At 31.6% G+C, this 19,303-nt stretch overlaps 1 protein-coding gene across 3 annotated transcripts in view; it reads right to left on the reverse strand.

The window, feature by feature from the left end:
* The window catches only part of LOC134695852 (rho guanine nucleotide exchange factor 17-like), a 52,142-nt gene that overhangs the window by 16,919 nt on the left and 15,920 nt on the right, over positions 1–19,303 (reverse strand). For all 3 annotated transcript variants that reach the window (XM_063557299.1, XM_063557297.1, XM_063557298.1), the window contains 12 exons: positions 19,224–19,274; positions 18,538–18,638; positions 17,963–18,051; positions 16,030–16,142; positions 12,825–12,940; positions 11,626–11,717; positions 10,216–10,289; positions 8,180–8,385; positions 7,552–7,754; positions 6,614–6,740; positions 5,447–5,533; positions 345–561 (listed from right to left, as the gene is read on the reverse strand). In XM_063557299.1, coding sequence (XP_063413369.1) covers positions 345–561; positions 5,447–5,533; positions 6,614–6,740; positions 7,552–7,754; positions 8,180–8,385; positions 10,216–10,289; positions 11,626–11,717; positions 12,825–12,940; positions 16,030–16,142; positions 17,963–18,051; positions 18,538–18,638; positions 19,224–19,274 — 1,476 coding nt within the window. The remainder of the gene's footprint in view (positions 1–344; positions 562–5,446; positions 5,534–6,613; positions 6,741–7,551; positions 7,755–8,179; positions 8,386–10,215; positions 10,290–11,625; positions 11,718–12,824; positions 12,941–16,029; positions 16,143–17,962; positions 18,052–18,537; positions 18,639–19,223; positions 19,275–19,303) is intronic.

The raw sequence follows: 19,303 nt of genomic DNA on the forward strand, positions 1-19,303 counted from the left end.
ATGACAGATTTTAAATACATGTTTTAAAGTTGTTTTCTGCCAGTTTCATTAGAATAGAGATAACAGTATTGTATTTTAAGCTCCGACAACATCAATTGGGAATTTGATGGTCGCAAATACCCGTTTACTGTCTCCGCTAACACGTCGCCAGTAAACTCAATTTGCTACCATCAAATCCCCAATTGATGCAGTCGGAGCTTAAAATGCAATACAGTTATCTCCTAATTAGGCAATCTTTTTGTATGAACATTTAACACAAAAAAGATAGGAAGAAATAGCCAAAAAATACACTTTGTTTGACTGACAAAATAAATTTTAAACACATCTAGGTTAGTTTAAGTTACCTCTATTCTAAGAGTCAATGGATTTATAACATTAATCATGTTCTGACAACCACACCATAATTTTCCAGCTACAGCTAACATTCTATTGATTGGTGAAGTCACAGTTCCAACGGTACGTGTGTATGGATTTTCTGTATCCCATATACCTTCTGTATCTCTTTTATACACTATCAAATCTCCATTGGCTAATGAAACAAATACTTTGTTATCAAGGTATCTGAAAAACAAATAATTTAATGAAATGTCCTTTTCATAAACAAATCTAATGCAATGTTGATTGCTACACCAGTTTATACAAATTCATAAACCAATATACACACCAAAATTAAGTAAATGAGAAATGAAGATGGCAACGCTTGCATATCATACAGAGTTATAAAGGATGGTAAAAGTGACACTACCAAAACTCAACTTGATCTGAGTTTTGTGCTAACTAGATACCATTGAGATGGGAGCCATCTCTGTGGACCCCGCTGTCAATAATGTGGGGTAAATAAGTTGTATGGATAATCTGATATGAAGCATTATTTGAAGTTATTACATAGTCTCATGTGTGATTTTATTCTAAGATTTTTATTTAAAACTGATAAATATTCTCAACTTACTTTCATAGTATAATAGTGATATGACTGCATGATGTGAACTCATTGTTGACTACTCTAAGGTACATACATGTACAAACCGACAGACAGACGGTCAAGTATAAAGTATGAAATATTAAAGGTTCTCGAGAGGAAGAGCGGATACAATTTGTTAAGAACAACAAATGGATAGACAGACCGACGGACGGACCTTTGACACACACTCTGGTGTCATGTACAAACTGACAGACAGACGTTCAAGTATAAAGTATGAAATATTAACGGTTCTCGAGAGGTAGAGCGGACACAATTTGTCAAGAACAACCAACGGATGGACAGACCGACAGACTGACCTTTGACCTAGGATGCATACATTATGACACATTCTCTGGTGTTGGTTAATATATATGTTAAGTTAAAAATGTTTGTCAGGTATAAAGTATGAAATAATTACAGCTGTCCTCTCAAAATATAGTGTGGATCAAATTTGTTAGCGATGGACAGACCAACAGACAGACAGACCTTTGACCTAGGAAGTTGTACATACATCATGACACACCCTCTGGTGTTGGTTAAAATGGATGTCAAGTATAATATTTGAAATCATAACGGTTCTCAAGATATAGAGTGGACACGATCTTCACCACAGGACACGGGGTTGTCAACTGAAACCAAAGTTTTTTTTACCTTGACCTTTGACCTAGGAAGTTGTACATACATCATGACACACCCTCTGATGTTGGTTAAAATGGATGTCAAGTATAAACTTTGAAATCATAACGGTTCTCAAGATAAAGAGCGGACATGATCTTCACCACAGGACACAGGGTTGTCAACTGAAACCAAAGTTTTTTTACCTTGACCTTTGACCTAGGAAGTTGTACATACATCATGACACGCCCTCTGGTGGTGGTTAATGAACATGTAAAGTATAAAGTATGAAATCATAATGGCTCTCTAGATATGGAGCGGACACAAAGTTAAAGTGTTACGGACAGACGGACGGACAGACTGATCACTATAGGGCGACCCGCCTAAAGGCGGGGCCCTAATAAGTATTGTGTATAAGTTTTATAGCATTTAATTCAGGCAAACTAAAGTTATAGAACAGAAATGAAAAATTCAACAATTTTTTTCTTTTTAAAGGGACATTACTCTAGAATGATTAAAGTGGCACCACCAAAATCCCAACTTGATCTGTGTTTTGTGGTAATAAAAGTCACTCCTGTATCTGCATCCCTGCCAAGTAAATCCAGACTCAGTGAATAGGACTTAATCAAAATATGACAATATGACAATATGGAATTGGATATAAAGTAAAGTTTTTGATTCCAAGCGTAACTGCAGTGACAATATGTTTGCTTATAGAATACAGCTTTAAGCGATCGTCGCTTTAAAACCAAATGGAATTGACAAATGAAAAGAAACAAATATTTTTTGTCTAATCAATGAGAAACGAAAAAAATAAAGGTTTAACCAATGTATAGTTGAATACCATGTCATGTCACCTCACAATACCTCTGGTAATAATTTGTTTAGCCATGCTTATGATAAAATAAGGGAAGGAACAATTTAAATAAATGTATTGCATTAAAAAGATATGAACATAATAAATTTGTCAAAAGTTTTTTTTACACTGAACCCCCTAGAAATTTTGAAACTTAAGAATGTTTGTCCCTTCTTCTATGTCTTGCATATAGTACCTAATAATCAACATTCCGTTATGACAACTTTTCTTTCAGTAGGAAAGAATATGTCCATAGAAACACATATACCCTACTTGCTATATCATTTTCTATGTTCAGTGGATTATGAATTTGGGGTCAAAACTGATTTGACATTTAAATTAGAAGGATCATATCACAGGGAACGACATTTAAATAAGAAAGATCATTTCAAAGGGAACATATGTACTAAGTTTCATGTTGCTTGGACTTTAACTTCATCAAAAACTACCTTGACCAAAAACTTAAACATGTTAACCTGAAGTGGAACAGACAGAGACAGACTGATAATCGACCAGACGCAAAGACTGGAAAACATAATGTACATAAATAGAGAATAACCAGATGCTCCGCAGGGCGCAGCTTTATACGACCGCAGAGGTTGAACCCTGAACGGTTGGGGTAAGTATGGACACAACATTCAAGCTGGATTCAGCTCTAAATTTGGATTGTGATTAAAAAGTTGACACAGCATAGGTTTCTGACACAGAATGAATGTGGTCTAATAAACTTAAAATTTTTGTTTTGCCTTTGAGCAATTCACTATGCTGTTGAATATTAATCCTGAAATTCCCCCCCCCCCCAATTTTTTTTCACATCCCCCTATCCTTTATTCCAAAACTGATCTCAATTGTTTTAATTTATCAGTTGGTAGTAAAATGAATATACATTGTATATTGTATAAAACAATGATTTAAGTTGATTCAACTACGATTCTGGACAAAGAAAGATAACTCCAATTGAAATTGTGCAATTAGATATTTCTTGCTATTGTGCAATACTGTATAATTGAAAATACTTGCTATTGCACAATACTGTGCAATCGAAGATTTCTTGCTATTGCGCAATACTGTGCAATTGCAAATTTCTTGCTAATGCACAATACTGTGCAATTGAAGATTTCTTGTTATTGCTGAGTACTGTGCAATTGAAAATTTCTTGCTATTGCACAATACTTAATATAATAATTTTGGATCCTGATTTGGACCAACTTGAAAACTGGGCCCATAATAAAAAATCTAGGTACATGTTTGGATTCAGCATATCAAAGAACCCCAAGAATTCAATTTTTGTTAAAATCAAACTAAGTTTAATTTTGGACCCTTTGGACTTTAATGTATACCAATTTGAAAACAGGGCCAAAAATTAAGAATCTACATACACAGTTAGATTTGGCATATCAAAGAACCCCATTTTTTCATTTTTTGATGAAATCAAACAAAGTTTAATTTTGGACCCCGATTTGGACCAACTTGAAAAGTGGGCCAATAATCAAAAATCTAAGTACATTTTTAGATTCAGCATATCAAAGAACCCAACTGATTCAATTTTTGTCAAAATCAAACTAAGTTTAATTTTGGACCCTTTGGACCTTAATGTAGACCAATTTGAAAACGGGACCAAAAATTAAGAGTCTACATACACAGTTAGATTCGGCATATCAAAGTACCCCAATTATTCAATTTTTGATGAAATCAAACAAAGTTTAATTTTGGACCCTTTGGGCCCCTTATTCCTAAACTGTTGGGACCAAAACTCCCAAAATCAATACCAACCTTCCTTTTATGGTCATAAACCTTGTGTTTAAATTTCATAGATTTCTATTTACTTATACTAAAGTTATGGTGCGAAAACCAAGATTTTTTTTTATTTGGGTCCTTTTTTGGCCCCTAATTCCTTAACTGTTGGGACCTAAACTCCCAAAATCAATACCAACCTTCCTTTTGTGGTTATAAACATTGTGTTTAAATTTAATTGATTTCTATTTACTTAAACTAAAGTTATTGTGCAAAAACCAAGAATAATGCTTTTTTGGGCCCTTTTTTGGCCCCTAATTCCTAAACTGTTGGAACCAAAACTCCCAAAATCAATCCCAACCTTTCTTTTGTGGTCATAAACCTTGTGTTAAAATTTCATAGATTTCTATTCACTTTTACTAAAGTTAGAGTGCGAAAACTAAAAGTATTCGGACGCCGACGACTACGCCAAAGTGATAGCAATATACGACGAAATTTTTTTCAAATTTTGCGGTTGTATAAAAACTGCTTATAATACCGGGCACAGGACATTTTAGCGAAAAATTAAAACTAATAGGGGACATTTGAGCGCCAACATTAGAGCCCATTTAAGCGCCAGATTAATCCGCTCACCTGTATTTTGGATAGCCCATTTTAGCGAAAATTTACCTGGTTGTATATATTTTCATCATGAAAATACAAGTTGTTGAAACGAATAAAGGAAAAAAAAAAAAAGACTTTGTGATGGATTCCAATATAGGATAGACAAAAGTATTTATAGAGAAATGTGCACCACAATCGAGAATAGATAAAGGGATAGAGTAGTTCCTGATGCAATTCTATGAACAGTATTGTACAGGGGGTATATTTAGAACCCATTATGTACGTTTTCTAGGTTATAAATTCCGGGCTAGAACAGACTTTTAACATTTGATTTAACCTTTTACACTTTTAGTGCTGTATTTTATTTGAAAAGTTTTATATTGCTTTATGTTGTTCTGTCTTGAGTCTATTAATAGTGTATTTAAATGGACATGTCTTGAGTCTATTAAACATTTTTTAATTAATGATATATTATTTATATACTAAAAAGGGTTAAAAATATTTCGCTCAAATGGGCTTTGACAATTTTAATTTTCGCTAAAATGGGTTAAAATTCTGTCGCTCAAATGGGTTCTACTTTGGCGCTCAAACGTCCTATTTTTTTCGCTCAAATGTCCTCGCCTGAAAATACCCTACTGAATTCAGTAAAAGTTGTGTATGATTTGTTTTATACTCACACAATACAGTACACAGGAGATCCATGATGTATCTTCAATTTGTTCTTTGTTGTCTTAATATTATCTGTACACTGGAAAATGTGTATACTGCAAAATTAAAAGAATATTGAGTTAAGAATAATAAATCGCTGCGCATGAAACATTCGTCACCTTTTCAAAGAATAAAGTTCAATAATTCTCAATGTCAACAAAGTTTCAGGATATCTGCTCAAAGCATTGTTCAGAAAACTGAAACATCCCTCTTTTTTAATAAATCTCATAACTTGGAAATGTTACATCTAAAATTTATAAAAAGCAAAAGGAAGCTCAATTCAACAAAAGTCTCATGCAAATTGGTGAACGTATTCTTGAGTTTTTGTCTGAAAACTGGAAAATCACCATTTTTTAATGAAAAAAAAAACAAAACTAGGAAACTTTAAAAAATCTAAAATTAATAAAAAACCAAAAGGAACCCACATCAATAGATATCAACAATTCAAGGTTTCATGTGAATTGGTTGAGGTGTTTTTGAGGTATTGTCTGACATGTTGACGACGGATGGACATATGTCCTGAAAAATGGGCATATTAAAACAAAATTTCATAAATATTTTTAATTTAATCCATATAGATTCTAACAGTCATCAAGTCATATTTCTCCACTTAAATCAGTTTAATTTTCATATTTCAAAGGGCTTGTAGAGCTTTTCAAATAATCAACATTTAACAATTGTGAGTGAAGAAATATTGCATTATTTGACATTTGGTGGTAGAATCAAGGAAAGCGAAAAATTTCATGTCTTAATTGAATTTTGACAGATAAAAATCAAATAATAATTAAATAAACTGATCAAGAAATGTATAAATTGGCTAATAATTGAAACAAAAAATATCTGTCATTTTGCATTTCTTCACAAAATGTTAAGTAATTCCCTTAGCCTAGCTATCAAACAAATAAATGTTTTATTCTTGTAAGAGATAATATTAATTACCTCCTTGTTCCCAACTTTCAAAAAAAATATAATATTGAAGCAGAGTTGCAATGAGATAAGTATTTGCTTTATCATCTGGAAACTAAGATGACTGTAGACGTGAGAGTCTGATGAGTTTTATAACTTTGTAGCATGGTGTATAAATATATGAGAGAGATATGATGTTTGCATGTCATCAAAGAATCTAAGTAACTTACCATCCATCTTCTGTTCCTAGCCACATAGTACTCTTAAAAGCATCTTGTGTCCAGTTACCAGACACTGTTATTGTATCAGGTGAACTTTGGGTCAGGTCTGAAGGAGGTGGGCGTCGCACTTCTATCTCTGAAAAATATGCCAAAAATACAATTTAAGGTGGTACCCAACACTTTAGCTAAAATTGATTTGGCTCGTTTAATTTTCATAAAATTTTGTCAAAGTATTTACTTTGATCCTTTGAAAAAAATATAAAAATTTCAAAAATTTTGAACCAACCGTTTTATCAGAAAAATTACACTGGTTATATAGCAGTTTGAAAAAGACTTATTTTGATCATTGAGAAGCTTAATATTCCCTTAACAACACAACGTAATTAAAACGTTTAGCTGATTTTAAAGAGTTATCTCCCTGTAGTGTTAGGTACCACCTTAAGAGATGGTGCATTAAAGTTTGAAAAAAGTCTGATTCCATCAAATTGCTGATATCTAATTTTGAGCCTGCACTCATTAGATATATAAAGTCCATAGACTACCATTAGTTTTTAACTTCATTTAGAAATCTTATATCATAGCAAAATTGACACAAAGTGTCTCCAATAAATTACGAGTCAACAATTTGTCAAGCACTAAATCATTTGTTTCTGTGTATAATATTCATTTTTGTTCATTATTTTGTAAATATAGTATGCTATTAATTTTCTTGTTTGACTTGTTTTACATTTGCCATTATGGGGCCACCTATAGCTAATTATGGGGTATTGGTTTTACTCATTGTTGAAGGCTGTATGGTGATCTATAGTTGCTATTAACTTTGTCATTTGGTTTCTTATTCAGAGTTGACTCATTGGCAATAATACCACATCTTCTTATCCTTTATATATGTTTTTTTTGTGTCTCATTTGCAATCATACCATATCTCTTCTTATTCTTATACCTACCACTGACAAACAAATCTCTTTTCTCTGTTTCATTAAAATTCTCCTCCTCGTCTTCCTCCGATTCCTCTCTATCTTCTTCCGAATCCTCTTCACTGAGTTCTTCGTCTGACTGATATCCTTCTTCGTCTACTTCTTGATCTTCATCAATTTTTATTGCCAGATCTGGTACAGTGGCAGTCTTTCCTTTTTTTGAACTTGATTTTCTATAACAGAAAGAATTCTCAAGTTATTCTATAATATATATTGACATGAGTAAAGTATCTTAATATTCAAGTGTGAATATAAACAATCATCAGATAATCTTCCAGACATGGGCTTTATGTTTTAGGTCCCCAAAATTTGAGGAATTTGCATGTTTTCATAAATTATTAAGATCTTTATTGCCATAACACTACATATTCATAGTGACACAACATAACAAAATAAAAATAAACAATAACAACAAGATTATTAATACATCGAAACATAATAAAAGTAAGATATTTCAAGAGTCCCCTGTCCTCAATTAATGTTTTCACTGTAGATGGATAAACTACTAGGACCATTTAACCAGCCCCCATCAAGCAATGTCAAAGTTTGTGTATTTTTAAGAATTATTATTATCATTAGTTATGAATCAATACACTACCTTCTAAATATTCCATTATAAGCTGGTACAGCACAAATACATAGAATCCTTGAGTTACAGCCTGGGACTGGTGTGTTCAGTGTTACAATTGGCTCTGGTTGAAGACTTAGGAGACACATGTGACCTACATAGCCATCACTATTACACACCCACACATCACGGAAACCTGTACAATTTACACCATCTATAGCTGCTGCACAAGAAAACTGAAACAATTTAAATCACATCTAAATGAAAATATACCAGACTAAACTTTTCACCATATTTCATTTGTAAGTTAGATATGATGATGGATGACAGAAGCTTAATCTTTGATTATTTTGTGTTGTTAGGTTGTTGTTTCACTGATTATAAACCACATATATCTATGAATTAATATCTTTCAATCATTGATGCGCAAACCTGTCAACCTCTGATCATGACCTGCATTGAGGAATATAAAGTCATATTATGATGTGTACAAACTTTTTTGGTTTCAATTTTGGTATTTAGAGGATTTTGTTTGTATATTCTATTTCCTGAAAATATTCAGAATTAATGCATTTTATTATCTATAACTATAATCATAAATCAGCTATAGCTAAAGTACTTCTATAAATATGAAAAAGAAAAATATACAGTTGCATAGAGCATGTGGATTTTAGAGTCTTAGTGACAACAAAAATGAAGGATTAAAAGTAGTTTAGGGACATTTATCATCAGTTTATTTTCGGAGCTTATGTTTTATTTGCATCAGGAAATTCTAGTTGCAGATGCATTTGAAAAGGTTATTACTGATTTCTAATCATCTGTCAGTGCGTAAACAAACAACTATACAAAAAAGTGGATGAATAGGAACAAATAAAAAAGTTAAAAAATATATATTTATATAATAGTTCTTGAAAAACTGGTAATTCTCGTAATATATGGACTGCCCACAGGACAGTGGTATTGACTAAGATAGTGATAATGACTGAGCCCAAGGCGAGGTCATTATCGCTGTCGCAGTCAATACCACTGTCCTACAGGCAGTCCATGTATCCCAATAATGACCAGTTTTTCAAGAACTATTATGTTTATTTCATTGAGAAACCATGTTTTGGAAAATTCTCATAAATTCAAAACACCTAAAGCGACTCGAGTAGTTGTACGATTTCTATGACAAAGAGTGAAGACCAGTCCTAGTAATACTGCCATTCATTTTAGTGCAACTTTTCAGTATATAAATTCTTAATTAAGTTCTCTTTAATTTTACAATTAACGAAAAAATATAATAAACAATTCAACAACTTAAATGTAATATTAAAAACAGGAACATGTTTTATAAAAGGTACACCTTTCTAAACCTTTCTAAACCACGCCCAACCGGTCATTAACAGAGAAACCACGCCCCAACAGTCATTATCGTACGTAAACCACGCCCCAACGGTCATTATCACACGTAAACCACGCCCCATCGGTCCATATCATGTAAATGTTCAATAACGACCGGTTTTCTGGTCCGCTTTGTTCTGTTAATGACCGATGGAATTTATAACTGAAGATTAATGAATGTCATGTGACCCCTTTTAATCCAATAAGTGAATCTTATTCTCACCGGATATGAAATAATATTTATTAATATGTACTATGACAAATGTATTTTCAAAGTACCCCGATATTGCATTTCTTTGTTAAAAACCTTTTGTAAAAAGGAGAATATCAAAGTGATTTATGAAAAAGAGATATAAAAATTGAAATGATTTTGCAACTGCAGTGCGACATGTGAAAAAAAAACACCCCTGTTTTAGTTACAAAGTGCCGTAACTCAAAAAGTGTTAATCTTATTTTCACCAAAAAGTATGCAGATCATTTGACCATCATAAGAAACAACTATCTTAAGTTTCATGAAATTTGGATAAGTCATTCTTAAGTTACGGTGCAACATGTTTATACGCCCGTCAAAATTTTGAAGGGCGTATAAAAACAATATGTTTGGTTAGTTACTAAATACAATGTACTTGGCATTGAAAAAAATATACTAGAGCCAGTTATGATGTCATAAACATAATAAATACCTGCATCCCGGCTCTTGTTTTAGTTATCTGTAAAGGCTGTAGAAACTCAGGTGCTCTCTTGTTGGACAAAATGGCTGGAAATATATCAATAAATATCTACAGTAAATTCTATTATTACCATGTATGATTGGAAATGTATCAATAAATATCTACAGTAAATTCTGTTATTATCATGTATGATTGGAAATATATCAATAAATATCTACAGTAAATTCTGTTATTACCATGTATGATTGGAAATATATCAATAAATATCTACAGTAAATTCTGTTATTACCATGTATGATTGGAAATATATCAATAAATATCTACAGTAAATTCTGTTATTACCATGTATGATTGGAAATATATCAATAAAAATCTACAGTAAATTCTGTTATTACCATGTATGATTGGAAATATATCAATAAATATCTACAGTAAATTCTGTTATTACCATGTATGACCAAGTATAGCTTTTTAATATCAAACCATGGAAATATTTTCTTATAAATGGAATTTTATTTCATTGGGCTCAGATTTCTTGATCACTATTGTTTTTGTTTTGTTATCCATTTCCAGTAGTAAAACCGCCACTCTCAATGAAGTATTATATTCCTGAGGATTCTCCTAATAATTATGAAAATCTCATGTCATAACCTGTACAATCTTTTTTTCAGCTGAATTTAAGTATTTAGGGGACATTTTTTTAAAAGTTTTAAACAAACAGTTTTACAAAACATGTTCCAATGGTTTAGTATTAACTTAAAATTATTTATAACTATTATTGTTGCAATGCACTTATGATTTTGCTGGATTAATGTTTGAAATAAATGCTTAAACAATACATTAAGCCTTTTTCATAAATATTGTTTTATTCTTAATAAAACAAGTGAAACTATCATCTGTTATATTCAAAACTTTGAAAGGTAAAAAAATTAAAAAGCCGGTGATTCCCTGTCTATTTGATAAACAAAAGGAATCCCAGAAATGAGTCCGGAATGATTTGTGCTTTACTTTCTTACAAAACTTACCCTATTGAGTCATTAAAATCATTTCAATTTTGAATTGTTGCCTTCCCTTAACTGTTATTGAAAGCTTTGAGAAAAATGGTAAGAAAATTCACAAAGTCAATGCGTCGACACAGTCAAAACAAGTACATTAGTGCTATTAATTTAGTGCGATTTCTACAATTTTATTTTCTTGTTAAAAAGGGCACCAACTATCTCAAAATGACCAAAATTGTGTGGAAAGATTTCCAGATCCTTGGCTCAGACTTTGATTGGCAAGTTTCTGTTTTGAAATCATAATAGATCAATTGTCATGCAGATAAACAATACATGATTTGATTTTTTATTAATATTTTCCCACAAAATAATTCACTGACTTCTCCCCACAGCACAGACTAACATTTGAAATAAAATTCTATACCTAATTTTTGTTTTGCATCGTAGAAAGCTGATTCCCATGCAGATCTTTTTTCTGATGAACTAAAACATAACTCTAATGGAAAAACACCTTCTCTGTAAATATAAAATAAATATGTTTTTGAGCCAAATAAACAAATAAACAAAAGATTAATAGAAGTCTAGTATGATCCTCTGCATTTGTTTGCACCTGTCCTAAGTCAAGAACCTGATGTTCAGTGGTTGTTGTTCATTGATGGGATTCATAAGTTTTTCTTATTATTTTTATAGGTTAAACTGTTGGTTTTCCTGTTCGAATAGTTTAACATTAGTCCTTTTTGGAATCCTTTATAGCTTGCTGTTCGGTGTGATCCAAGGCTCTGTGTTCAAGGCCGTTCTTTGACCTATAATGGTTTACTTTTACAAATTGTAACTTGGATAGAGAGTTACTATTTGCATGACTTTAGTGCGTTGAAAAAAATGTCAATATAAATCGTTGAGCATATGTTAGCCTTGGGTCTTATCTATGTGAATACATTTTATTTTGATTTTCTGTGTTTAAAGCGTCACTTTTAAGCATCACTTTAGGGGGTCTATTTAAATACATCAACTAAGTATTCTTGAATATTTTGGTGATAATGCATAGTTCTAATTATTATGAGAACTTTTGCTCAGATAGATTTTCTCATCATATTATGGCATTCAGGAAATAAGACAATTAGTGCATTTTACCTTTGTGTTGTATTTTTAGCCATGATGGCCATGTTCATTGAATAGTGATCCTTCAGCCCAATTTTCGTTGTCATTGGTTCAGTAGTTTGAGATGAGAAGATCTGATAGTTTATGACAGTGATAACATACAACAAGGGACGGCTATAACTCACGGTTCAGCTAATAAAAGGTACAATTAACCGGTTCAAGTTTTTGGTATTGGATATTCAGTCTTTTTTATGGTTGATCGGTTAACTGTTTACAACAATATATCATGCATGAAATGAAAATGACATTGCTTGATGATTTGCCCTCATGTCAAAGTTTCCATAAAAGCAACAACAAAAATTTCCCTAGTGAAACAATAAATTATAACTTTCTTTTCTATGTACGCTTAAACAAATGACACATAATAACAAGCTTTAAAATACCACTTTACCTTATATTAAAACAAAGAAACATGAAAAACTTTATATTCTGTATTTGTGATTGGAGTATCAAATAAACACTTACTGAGTAGTGACTATGATATCTAGTTTGTTGGAGTCTACCAGTCTCATTCTTGCCTGTATTTCTGACAACTGATTGTTCAACATGATTAGAAGGTCTTTTAAAGCAACATCCAACTCCTATAAAAGATACAATGGAAGTCAGCAGCAATACATGTTTTGTACAATTTTTGAGGTAAAGTACTTGTGCATATCGTTTTCTTTTTAAACACTATTCTATGTCAAAATATCACTTAGACAAGGGGCTGTCAGAGTGACAGCAAACCTCATTTTATAATCATTTATTAACGTCCTGAATTTTTCAATATCAAAAGAACCATAACCCCTGAACAGTATAAGTGACAATCATCAATGTTGATCTTAACCTCCATTTTTCAACATATTTTAAAAATGTGAACCAGATGCTCCGCAGGGCACAGCTTTATACGACAGCAGAGGTTGAACCCTGAACGGTTGGGGCAAGTATGGAAACAACATTCAAGCTGAATCCAGCTCTAAATTTGGATTGTGATTAAATAGTTGACACAGCATAGGTTTCTGACACAGAATGAATGTGTTCTAATGACCTTAAAAATGTTGTTTTCTCTTAGAGCAATTCACTATGCTGTTGAATATTAATCCTCTCAAAAAAATGTTTGAAGAAATTTTCTTTTTATTTATGAAATTTCAAATTAGAAAAATTTAACCCCCTCCCCCACCCAATTTTTTTTCACATTCCCCTTTCCCTTATTCCAAAACTGATCTTAATTAAAATTTCTAATGGAGTTTGCAACAATAACTAATCCTTTAAATACTTTATAGAATATTAAGATGTAAAAAAACTACTTGTTATCACTGAATGGTAAAGATTGTTTTAATTTATCAGTTGGTAGTAAAAAGTGAATATACATTATATATTGTATATAACAAAGATTTCAGTTGATTCTGGACAAAGAAAGATAACTCCAATTAAAAAAAAATTGCTATTGCACAATATTGTGCAATTAGTTATTTCTTGCTATTGCGCAATACTGTGCAATTGAAAAGACTTGCTATTGCACAATACTGTGAAATTGAAGATTTCTTGCTATTGTGCAATACCATGCAATAGAAAATTTCTTGCTATTGCACAATACTTAAAATATAATAATTTTAGATCCTGATTTGGACCAACTTGAAAACTGGGCCCATAATCAAAAATCTAAGTACATGTTTGGATTCAGAATATCAAAGAACCCCAAGAATTCAATTTTTGTTAAATTCAAACTTAGTTTAATTTTGGACCCTTTGGACTTTAATGTAGACCAATTTGAAAACAGGACCAAAAATTAAGAATCTACATACACAGTTAGATTTGGCATATCAAAGAACCCCATTAATTCAATTTTTGATGAAATTAAACAGTTTGATTTTGGACCCCGGATTTGGACCAACTTGAAAACTGGGCCAATAATAAAAAATCTAAGTACATTTTTAGATTCAGCATATCAAAGAACCCCAAGGATTCAATTTTTGTCAATATCAAACTTAGTTTAATTTTGGACCCTTTGGACCTTAATGTAGACCAATTTGAAAACGGGACCAGAAATTAAGAATCTACATACACAGTTAGATTCAGCATATCAAAGAACCCCAATTATTCTATTTTTGATGAAATCAAACAAAGTTTAATTTTGGACCCTTTGGGCCCCTTATTCCTAAACTGTAAGAACCAAAACTCCCAAAATCAATACCAACCTTCCTTTTATGGTCATAAACCTTGTGTTTAAATTTCATAGATTTCTATTTACTTATACTAAAGTTATGATGCAAAAACCAAGAAAAAGTCTTATTTGGACCCTTTTTGGCCCCTTATTCCTAAACTGTTAGGAACGAAACTCCCAAAATCAATCCCAATCTTCCTTTTGTGGTCAAAAACCTTGTGTTAAAATTTCATAGATTTCTATTCACTTTTACTTAAGTTAGAGTGCGAAAACTAAAAGTATTCGGACGACAACGACGCAGACGACTACGCCAACGTGATAGCAATATACGACAAAATTTTTCAAATTTTGCGGTCGTATAAAAAGCTTTGGATAAAGGTAATTGAGTTTATGAATGGACAAGTCTGGAAACACCAGTTTTCAATCATTCAAGAACAGTAACTCCTGAACAGTGAAAATGAAAATTGTTAATATCTATCTGACCTCCATTAAGCACTAAATTAAGACAAACATATTGTTTAGTTTAGATCAGTTGGACTATAAATAATATTAGCAAAGGAAGATGATGAAATATATCAACATTGTCATAAACTTCAATGTAAGTAATGGAATAATCAGCTAAAAACCCTGCGACTTTCTTCATGTGTTTGTCTTTAAAATAGTAGTCTGTAATGGTGATTATTGAAGGCTGTATGGTGACTAATAGTTGCTTACAACTACATTATAACTTTGGTCTATGGTGTAAAGTTGTCTGATTGGCAATCATATCACATCTCCCTTTTTGTTGAGTCTGTAACATTTATGTTGCGAAAGTGATACATCGGATTGTGTCTAATAGGTAGTTCGTTTCTGTGTGTGTTACATTTTAATGTTGTGTAGTTGTTCTCCTCTTATATTTAATGCGTTTCCCTCAGTTTTAGTTTGTAACCCGGATTTTTTTTCTTCTATCGATTTATGTGTTGCGAACAGCTGTATACTACTTTTATATAGCTTTATATAGCAATCCCAGATTCTGTTGCCAGCTTAGAAAACATTTAGATTAAGTCTGTGATTAAGTTTGCCAAACTTTGTATGCAATTTAATAAAATTTAGACAGAACCTCTATTATGACCAAAAGAGCAAAATTTTGAAAATATTTAATTTACTATTTCTGTATTTAAATAATAAATTGACTTTTTTGCAGTTACAAGTAGGTCTGGGGGTTAAACTGTGTTATATATCAATTTCTTTGTCAAGCCTTACTACAATTTTGTGAAACTTTGTCAGAAGCTTTTTATGATACAGTAATGCTTCAAGCAAATATTGTGAAAATATATCTTTTTTCATTTTCATAAAGTTAATAAATAGCCTCTAAACAAGTTTTAAGCCTGAACACTAATGTTAATTTCCAGGTTTGTATTTGTTCAAATTGACTTTTTAATTTCAGGTTTAACATGATGAGATACACTGATACAGTGATCTGAAAGGATGGTATATATATATGTAAATCATGGGAAATAATAGTACAAAAACATTGGAAATGCTTACCGAGTGATGGCAACTTAGTTGTGTTGCTATATCATTGATTTCATTCAATCTGTGTATATCTTGTTCTATCTGTTCTGGATCAACTGATGGCTTTCTATTCAACTTTGATTCAGCTACAAATCAAGATTGTAATTGTCAATCTAGCTATTTAGATATAGTTATATACAAAATCAGAGATTTGATTGCATGGCTACTGGCCACTTCATACAGTTTACTATTATTTTAATCACAAACATTATGACATGGAATTACACCACATTAAAACCTTATGTTCAAAGTTATATTTGATAAGTGTCACAAACAATAACTATTTTTATCTTTCTTCGAGAGTTGAAGACTTGAGAGCAATTTCCTGAAATATACCTATGATATGAATTTGATCAAAATCTGAGAGCATTTACAATGCTAATTTCCATTTTTGTAAGGACACAACTCTTCACAAAATAATTGATCATAACTGAATTTTAAACTTGACTAATGAACTGCTGATATTAACCTATTATACATAAAAATAGGCAAGAATTGTAAACATGAGAGCACTAATGGTAAAATGTTTTCAAATAATTAATGTTTCCAAGGGACAAAATTCAAAAACTGGAGGCTCTAAAGAGCCTGTGTCGCTCACCTTGGTATATGTGACTTAAACAAAGGAAGCAGACAGTTCATGACAAACTTGTGTTTAGGTGATTGTGATGTGTTTGTACATCTTACTTTACTGAACATTCTTGCTGCCTACAATTATCTCTATCAATACTGAACTTGTCCGTGAAGTTTCAGTGGAAAATGTTAGTAAAAATTTACAAATTTTATGAAAATTGTTAAAAATTGATTATAAAGGACAATAACTTCTTAGGGGGTCAATTGACCATTTTGGTCATTTTGACTTATTATTGAGTCTTAAATTTCTGTACATTATTGCTGTTTACAGTTTATCTCTATCTATTATAATATTCAAGATAATAACCCAAAACAGCCAAATTTCCTTAAAATTACCAATTTAGGGGCAGCAACCTAACAACGAGTTGTCCGATTCATCTACAAATTTCAGGGCAGACAGATCTTCACCTGATAAACAATTTTACCCCATGTCAGATTTGCTCTAAATGCTTTGGTTTTTGAGTTATAAGCCAAAAACTGCATTTTACCCCTATGTTCTATTTTTAGCCATGGCAGCCATCTTTTTAAACAAGATACATCAATGATGATTGTGGCCAAGTTTGGTTTAATTTGGCCCAGTAGTTTCAGAGGAGAAGATTTTTGTAAAAGTAAAAGTAAACGAGGACAGACGACAGACGACAGACGCCAAGTGATGAGAAAAGCTCACTTGGCCTTTTAGGCCAGGTGAGCTAAAAAATAATGGATCTACACTGACACTCATCCAAGACATTTCTTATATAACTTATATTACTAAAAAGATAGATCTCATACTTTTACCTTTCAGGTTGAGTGAGCTAGAAATTCTCAGCCTAAAAATCACTAGACAATAATCTAACAAGGAATGTAGAAAAATCCTTTCTTACATTACTTCTATTAAGTTCAAATTGATCACTAATTTCAAAACAGATGAAAAGTTAAAAAGAAAGACAACTGCATGTAATTTTTTTATTCCACAGTTAAAAGGGGATTATTTTGTTCCCCATTTTAAGTGATAGTAACACCTTTATTTGACGATAATTTTTCAAAATTAGTTTTCTTCCACAAACAGCAGATGTCAGTTAAACAGCAACTGGGGTAAAATCAGTCAATGTAAAATTGAATTTCTACCATTAACAATAAGTAAAATTAAAGCCTTCTGAAAGCAACTGATTACTTAAAAAGAGTTTATTTTTTTTATTGATAATAATTTGTTTTCAATTTTTAAATAAGCAAAGATTTTCAGGATTATGATATACAATAAATAAATTTTGCTTAACAACTATAACCAGACACTTACTTTTGACAACTTCCACATCATCTAAGCCTACCCTGACCCATACTTTCTGTTTGATATTTTCTGCAAAATCCTGTCCAGTTGTTGATTTTCTGAATTGAATAAAATATATTTATTAATATATTTATTAATATATTAGTAATTACCTGTTGATCTGCACATTTCATTTTTGACATCACCTATTAAAAATGCCGTTTTTTGTCTCCCTGTGAATTTGAATTTAAACTGACATGTGTTGATGATAGTCCATTTGTGGTAATAAGCATTGTGAGTAAGTTTTATAACATTTGGTTGAGGCAAACTAAAGTTGGAGAATGGAAACAAACATTAAAACGTACATATGAACAGACAAGGGTAAAACTTAATGTTCCCTCTGCTATGGCAGGGGCATAAAAACCAATGACCACCTCTTTAACAATATGTTTGATCTGACAAAACAATTGTTTTACAACAAATGATTCTTTCTTTCCATATTTACTTTTATCCATGTGAGAAAATTGCTATCTGAAACCTTGAACAAGCCGTTACTGAATAACTATAACTATAATAGTGTCCTGCATGTGAAAGTGGAAACTTACAGTATAATTGTTTTCCTTGGAACAGTGCCACTTCTTCTTTTGACACTACTGATTATAATTAAATCAGAAAATGTCCAAACACAACTTTGGTCCTTTTTACTCTGTAAATAATAAACAAAATTTGCTATGAAAAGAACTGGCCTGTAATTCAGTGGTTAGCTGCTTTGTAACATATTTGTTTTTTGTTCAGTATTTTGTACATAACTTAGGACGTTTGTCTTCTCGTTTGAATTGTTTTGCATTTTTCAGGGCCTTGTATAACTCAAAATGCAGTATGGGCTTTGCTCATTGTTAAAGGCTGTCCCATGACCTATAGTTCATAGTTCCTGTGTTATTCTGTCTCTTATGGAGAGTTGTTTCATTTCTTACTTTTACAGTATATATCTTCTATCTTTCATTTGTTTTGCTTCTTGTTTGATATGCATATCGATGTACTAAACATAAAACATCAAAATTCCTTTTTTCAGAGATAATCAAATTCCTAAATAGAAATAACAAAATTAACCATGAAAGAACTGACAGAGAAATACCATTTCTAAAGCAGATATACATCGATCAAACTTTTCAATAGAACAAAATGACTACCTCAACACTATAGTTCATGTGTTTATAAAAAAAAGTTTATGTACCTTTGTAGTGATTTTTTAAATCAAGCATAGGAAATTACAATGTATCTGTCTACTTACAATTATCTGTACCATATCATGTCTGATGTATTGCCTGTCTGGGGATACAAGCTACAATACAAAATAAAATCACTAACTTA

This window comes from Mytilus trossulus, chromosome 14 (genome assembly GCF_036588685.1).
Source record: "Mytilus trossulus isolate FHL-02 chromosome 14, PNRI_Mtr1.1.1.hap1, whole genome shotgun sequence".
Classification (NCBI taxonomy): domain Eukaryota; kingdom Metazoa; phylum Mollusca; class Bivalvia; order Mytilida; family Mytilidae; genus Mytilus; species Mytilus trossulus.